This window comes from Wasmannia auropunctata, unplaced genomic scaffold (assembly GCF_000956235.1).
Source record: "Wasmannia auropunctata unplaced genomic scaffold, wasmannia.A_1.0 LD336092.1, whole genome shotgun sequence".
Classification (NCBI taxonomy): Eukaryota; Metazoa; Arthropoda; class Insecta; order Hymenoptera; family Formicidae; genus Wasmannia; species Wasmannia auropunctata.
The window spans coordinates 3,641,231-3,647,515 of record NW_012026798.1 but is presented as its reverse complement, the minus strand read 5'-3'; the positions used below and the strand labels follow the sequence as shown (position 1 = coordinate 3,647,515).

At 35.1% G+C, this 6,285-nt stretch overlaps 2 protein-coding genes across 5 annotated transcripts; one reads left to right on the top strand and one right to left on the bottom strand.

Annotated features, from left to right (window-relative positions):
• The first annotated feature begins 177 nt into the window (after positions 1 to 177).
• LOC105463039 (UDP-N-acetylglucosamine transferase subunit ALG13 homolog) lies at positions 178 to 2,241 on the top strand. Of its 4 annotated transcripts, none has more exons than XM_011710054.1 (3): positions 178 to 311; positions 1,000 to 1,086; positions 1,383 to 2,241. In XM_011710054.1, the coding sequence occupies exons 2-3, from the start codon at positions 1,000 to 1,002 to the stop codon at positions 1,797 to 1,799; spliced, it is 504 nt and encodes a 167-aa protein (XP_011708356.1). In that variant the 5' UTR covers positions 178 to 311; the 3' UTR covers positions 1,800 to 2,241. The 4 variants fall into 4 exon arrangements, with proteins under 4 accessions (XP_011708356.1, XP_011708355.1, XP_011708354.1 ...); XM_011710053.1 differs by lacking the exon at positions 178 to 311 and adding an exon at positions 493 to 880; XM_011710052.1 differs by lacking the exon at positions 178 to 311 and adding an exon at positions 493 to 896.
• On the bottom strand, positions 1,896 to 4,858 carry LOC105463040 (succinyl-CoA ligase [ADP/GDP-forming] subunit alpha, mitochondrial). The gene is made up of 7 exons (XM_011710056.1): positions 4,681 to 4,858; positions 3,649 to 3,884; positions 3,346 to 3,567; positions 3,160 to 3,264; positions 2,908 to 3,087; positions 2,642 to 2,776; positions 1,896 to 2,547 (listed from the first exon to the last, which is right to left on the bottom strand). The coding sequence occupies exons 1-7, from the start codon at positions 4,715 to 4,717 to the stop codon at positions 2,464 to 2,466; spliced, it is 999 nt and encodes a 332-aa protein (XP_011708358.1). The 5' UTR covers positions 4,718 to 4,858; the 3' UTR covers positions 1,896 to 2,463.
• Positions 4,859 to 6,285: the final 1,427 nt, after the last annotated feature.

The window sequence follows — 6,285 nt, the reverse complement described above, 5'->3', positions numbered from 1 at the left end:
TTCACATTCGACTATGATTGGTCTATTTCTTAAGGCTTAAGGCTTCCTACATCTATTGGGACTTATAAAGATTTCATTGGAGCAAATTATAATCAACATTGTAAACGCGCCCTACGTCCAAAGTGCATCGAAGCTGCATTACGTTCTGCACTCCGTCAAAGCTGCAGCAGAGAATCCTCTCTGGCGCACCGTCCCGCAGTGACTCCCCCCCCCCCGCAACTTTGTACTCTTAATTCCTATGTCCATGGTATCGCATCCTCAATCTTATTTTAAGAGATCATCTTAAAATAATCTTGTTTGAAGATGATCAGGTAATCATCTGATTTTAAACGATCTTTTGATTCCGGCGCTATTCGTTATTACTCAAAATCGTATTTAACCCTTTATAATCGACTTTTTTGCTTATAAAAAACTTGTACAATCAATAAATAGAAAACATAAATTGAATCATCTTGAAAATACATCTTAAAAATACAGATATAAGGTATTCATTTAAAGATGTAATTTTTAAATCACATGACGTTATATGTAGAGAGTTAACACGATCTTTGTCCGTGATCTCTTTAGACCGGCGAAATAGCCAATATATGTGCTATTAAATAATGCAATAATCTAAGACTCAGTATTAAATCGAAAGGCTGTGCTATCGCATTTCAGTAATTTTATGTACATACCTACATACAGTGCCGTCGAGCACATGGAGTGTAGATAACCTAAAAAACGGCCTATTATCAATCCAGACCTATACGATTAAGATCATTTTTTATGTATCAGAGTTACTTAGATCTGAATTAATTTATCTTTTTAAATCTATCTCCAAAATAAAAATTAAAAAATTAGATTAATCCGATGAACCGCTTCTCGATGGCTGCGATCAGAGGTTATTTTTCATACGTGTAATAACATTTATTAATTCAATGGAAATTTTGATAAAAGCGGAAAGATAAGGAGTAATAAGCTGTTTTGTTTTTAATGAAACGATACATGACATAACGCAAGATGTCGGGTAAAACGGTCTTTGTTACGGTTGGTACAACGAAATTCGATGATCTGATAACTACAGTGTTGAGTCGCGCAGTCCTGGAGGTAGTGCATATAGTATTTACATTTTATTATTATTTACATTACTTTCTTTCGTTGAATTATCTGTTCTTTATTATATTTTGTGTATATACTTACAATATATATATATATATATATATATTTAAATTCTTATATCTCAAAAACTAGTGTTTAAAATAAAAATTTACAAATAACATTTTTACTTAATTTTTCAAAAACTTTTGTTATGAATTTTAATTTGCAAATTTTGGGTCACCCTGTATTATGTATATATATGTATATCTGTTAAAAAATGTTTACAATTAATATTGCAATTCCAGGCCCTGTCAGCACGTAATTACAAGCGTCTGATCTTACAAATTGGCAATAGCAACTTAGAACCGGATTGCACCGCGCGTTATGGTTTTCATAAAATAGAAACTTTTGGATTAAGTCCATCCATCGGGGAATATTTGCAACTGGCAGATCTTGTGATAAGCCATGCTGGCGCAGGAAGCGTACTGGAAGCTTTGGAAAAACGCAAACACTTAATTGTAGTGACAAACGATCTCCTAATGGACAATCATCAGATTGAACTGGCCGAGCAACTGTATAAAGATGAGCATTTGTATTATTGTACTTGTCGGAATTTGTTGCATGTTATAGAAACAATGGACTTGTCAAAGTTAAAACCGTTCACCAATGACAAAAGTGCAGATATAGCTAATTTTATTGACAAAGTAATAGGATTTAGGTGACGATATCAATATAATTAATTGTTATCCAGTTTGGAAAGAAACTGTTTTGTATTGATGTTAAAAAAAAGAAGTCAAATATTTGTGGGAACAAGCAGCAATATTTATATATATATATTTGAATTCTTAACATGTCTTACAATAAGGATACATATTCCATAAAGTTTAAAATTCATTATTGTAATATATTATATGCTTGATATAATTTACAATAATAAAACATTATACACTTAAACAACCATCCCTCAAAACTGTTTACATATTATAGAAAAATTTATAACTCTGCATTAGTCAAATTGTGACAGATCAATGGCAGTTTTAACGTTCCCTCGGATAATTGATAAATTATTCTTGGACATTTGTCACTGCTAATGTAACAATTAATTCTGTAAAAGTATTATAAAGGTTGTTCGCGCTGTCAAAATAAAACCAGCTCTTTAAAAAATATTAGTTATCTTCTATATAATCTTTAGCGTTGCTAAAGCGTCGTTCTATGATATTGAGAACAATTGATATAATATTAGCAAGAGTGAAATAATTTTTATGCTCCAATACCACTACTATGTTCTGTGAGTTATTGCTGTATGGCATACTTTCAATTTATTTTTCACGAAGACGTTTTACACGGACATGAAGAAAACTACACAGAATTATAGTAGTGTGTGCTTTAATTGATCAGGCCAAGCCGTGTCATTTCCTTTAGAAGTTCATTACCCATTTGTGCAGGACTCCTTGTTACTATTACACCAGCCTAATAACAGAACCAATGTGTATATTGATATACTCGATTCCAAAAAAATTTCAAGTACAACATTAATGACATATGAATAGAAAGTTTGACTTACTTTTTCGAGTGCATCAATTTTATCTTGCGCGCCGCCCTTTCCTCCTGAGATTATGGCACCAGCGTGTCCCATTCTTCGTCCGGGAGGTGCAGTAATACCAGCGATAAATGACACCACTGGCTTAGCTTTTCCACCCTTTAACACAATATGTATATAATAAATAAAGACGTAATCCTACGTTAGATTTCCAGAAAGAGTGTAAGAGTTAGGATTTAGGTTAGGTTGGATCGGAATTTGGATACCAATTATTCTGAACAAGAACCAACAGTATTTTTTTCGATGAGATACTCTGCTGCAAATTCCTCCGCACTTCCGCCAATCTCTCCTATCATTAAAATACCACTGCAATCTGGGTCAGTAAGAAATACATCCAAACAGTCGATGAAATCAGTACCGTTGAATGGATCGCCACCGATGCCAACACATAATGTTTGTCCAAGTCCCGCCTTCAAAGAAAGTACTATCATTATTACCATATTTGACATTTTATGAATATATAATTTTTGGAATATGCTTACAAGTGTCGTTTGATTCACAGCCTCGTAAGTTAGGGTTCCAGATCTCGAGACAATACCAACCTTTCCTTTTTGATGTATATGACCAGGCATAATACCAATTTTACACTACATCATATGAGAGAAGAGAAGATATATATATATATATATATTTCACTAATAAATTTGTAAAATTAATTATTTCTGTACCTGTTCAGGTGCTATTATTCCAGGGCAGTTTGGGCCAATTAAACGTGACTTATTTTGTTCGAGTAAACGCCTTTTCACCTTGACCATGTCATGTTGAGGAATACCTTCCGTAATACAAACAATTAATGGCATTTCTGCATCAATTGCTTCCATAATGGCTGATGCCGCAGCTGGGGGCGGTACATAAATAACTGTCGCAGAAGCCCCAGTTGCTTCTTTCGCCTGTAAGATACAAAAGACAATTTAAGCACCATGGCAGATAAATGAGTAAATGTAAAAAGAAAAGTATGTAGTAGTACCTACCTCCTTAACAGATTTATATACTGATTTACCAAGATGCTCTGTTCCTGCCTTCTTAGGATTAACTCCACCTACTATCTTTGTACCATAATCGAGCGCTTGTTGACAATGGAAAGTCCCTTGCTTTCCAGTAAAACCTTGACATATCACTTTGGTATTTGCATCAATTTTTAAATTCTTCCTAGTTTCTGTGTAATTATACCTCACCTGAGAGCGTAATAAACTGCCACAGTTTCTGACTGAAAAATCATAAGATATTATAATAAACACACATTTGCTAAATCTATTATGATAAAACTAAGATACATGAGAGAGGAAAAAGATCCATAGGGTAAATTTATTGCTTAAAATGGCATAAGTATCATACATAAATAAACCCATATCAATATGCAAATAAAAGGAAAATTTGTGTACAGAAATATATATTTCACAATATTGAAGACAGATTGAAAATGAAAAGGTATGTTTATTGCCTTCTCTTATTCTTAGCAGCAAAGATTTCTGGGTCAAGGTTCACTTGTTTGCAGATCCAATGAATGTAATCTAACATTTATACTTTGACATAAAATAACAAGCAGAAGGTATATCCATGTAAATTAATATGTGCAATATTCTGAGAGAAAAATACAAGAAAGATTAAAGTGCGCATGAAAGAAAAAGGGGGATATCGCTAACCCTAGCTGTGGGAGTTATCGCCACGGGGGAAGGGTCGCGAGATTATTACTGTGAGAACAAATTATTGCAATTGCTTTGCATACGAGCCCGTACATCGTTCCTAATTAGTAAAACATGCATTTCCCGACGAGGCGCGACCCGATCGCGATTAACGTCTTCCCTTATATAATGAAAAGTTATCATAAATACGGACTGTCAGCATTATTTTTAGTCCGTTCATAGGCTGCGCGTGGCGTAACCAGCGGGAGAAAAAATCTCGAGGGCATTGCCGTAGAAACGTGCAAAAGGGAGAACGTCGAGAAGATCGGTGTCAACGCGAGGATATTACGGGACGTACGGGATACGCTGCGTAGGACCCACCAGCGAATTTTGAAAACGACCTGACAGCCACAGCCATCTTTTGGTTTATCCTTTCCGCTGAGGAGGCAACGCTCAAAATTGAATTAACACCGGAGCACCATTGATAGTACTAGCCACTACGATCTGACAAGAAGGTCAAGTCCAGAAAAGACACAGACGGGAGATACATACCGCGCGAAATTGGCCCGGTTGAGCCATAAACTTGCGAGAGCGTAGAATCGAGAATCGCGCCTCGATCGGCTTCATCCCATTGGCTATGAACGTGTCACGTGTTGTTTCATTGGCACATTCTTAATTTGTCCATTACCATTTGTCCATTGCCGATATATATTTATTAATTTTTATAATATTGTAATATTATGTTATTTAATATTAATCAATGTTTATTCAAATTTTGGACATAATATGCAATACTATATTTTTAAGGTCCGTCTACAATGAGAGTAGTAAGTCGTAAGCAGAGAGGATCCTAAAGGTCCGTCTACAATAAGAGTAGTAAGTCGTAAGCCGTAAGAAATTGACCAATCACAGTCGATTATTCTTCTCATATTCGAATGTGATTGGTCAATTTCTTACGGCTTACGATTTACTACTCTCATTGTAGATGGACCTTAAAGGTCCGTCTACAATGAGAGTAGTAAGTCGAAAGCCGTAAGAAATTGACCAATCACAGTTGATTATTCTTCTCATATTTGAATGTGATTGGTCAATTTCTTACAGCTTACGACTTACTACTCTCATTGTAGACAGACCTTAAGACCGTCTTAAGTATAGTCTTAAGATGTCATAAGCCAATCACAGAACCGTATTAGCATCTTAAGATATTACTTAAGATGGTCTTGAAATAAGAACAGACTATGAATACCGGCCCATACTCAAAGCAGGATCCATACAACATCGATGGCTGTCATTCATGAAGTTACTTCATGCTGTCATTGACTGATTGACAACGAAAACAATAGCTCGCGTTGTATCGCGATCACGATCCTACAGAATCGTTCAACTTGTTTGCATGATATCGTGACGCTTTCTAACAAGTCGGAAATTTAGCTGGGATTTAAAGAGAAGAAGAAATACATCCATCGCATTTGATATAGATTCAGTGGATTACGGTTTTCTACATGTTGAACTTGTCATTATGACCACAATAACGATTCTGTCCAACGAGATTATCTACATCATTCTGCAACATGAAACCGTCGGCATCAAGGACCTCAGAAATTTCGGTTTGACATGCAGACGATTTCTCAACGTGATAGATCACAACAACACGCTATGGCAAACGAAGTTTTATCAGAGGTAACTTCGTCATTCTCTCCGAAATTTTCATCGCGATTTACATAAGCAATTATAGACTTTCTACCAGGGTTGTGCCGTAGATTTCAAGATTACGTCTACACGGATTATTTACGTGAAATCTACGTGATATTTACATGGTCTTTTTGTTGCGTAGACAATTTAGACTTTTAAACCATGTAGACTATTGTAAATAGAATATAAAAGAATTAAATTATAAGGCAGTCTCTACCCACAATAGAAATGTTCAAAATGTATCATAGGAACAGGCTAAAGATACCACGACATCTTTAGAATATTCTTGATGTA

What these genes read in the sequence shown, in the direction of transcription:
- LOC105463040 (XM_011710056.1), bottom strand. Translation starts at nt 4,717, where the DNA reads ATGGCTGTGGCTGTCAGGTCGTTTTCAAAATTCGCTG. An exon ending in ATCTCATCGAAAAAAATACT is followed by an intron (nt 2,777 to 2,907) that starts GTTGGTTCTTGT and finishes ATTGTGTTAAAG; the next exon opens with GGTGGAAAAGCTAAGCCAGT. An exon ending in AAATTGATGCACTCGAAAAA is followed by an intron (nt 2,548 to 2,641) that starts GTAAGTCAAACT and finishes TTCTGTTATTAG; the next exon opens with GCTGGTGTAATAGTAACAAG.
- LOC105463039 (XM_011710054.1), top strand. Translation starts at nt 1,000, where the DNA reads ATGTCGGGTAAAACGGTCTTTGTTACGGTTGGTACAACGAAATTCGAT. An exon ending in TGAGTCGCGCAGTCCTGGAG is followed by an intron (nt 1,087 to 1,382) that starts GTAGTGCATATA and finishes TTGCAATTCCAG; the next exon opens with GCCCTGTCAGCACGTAATTA.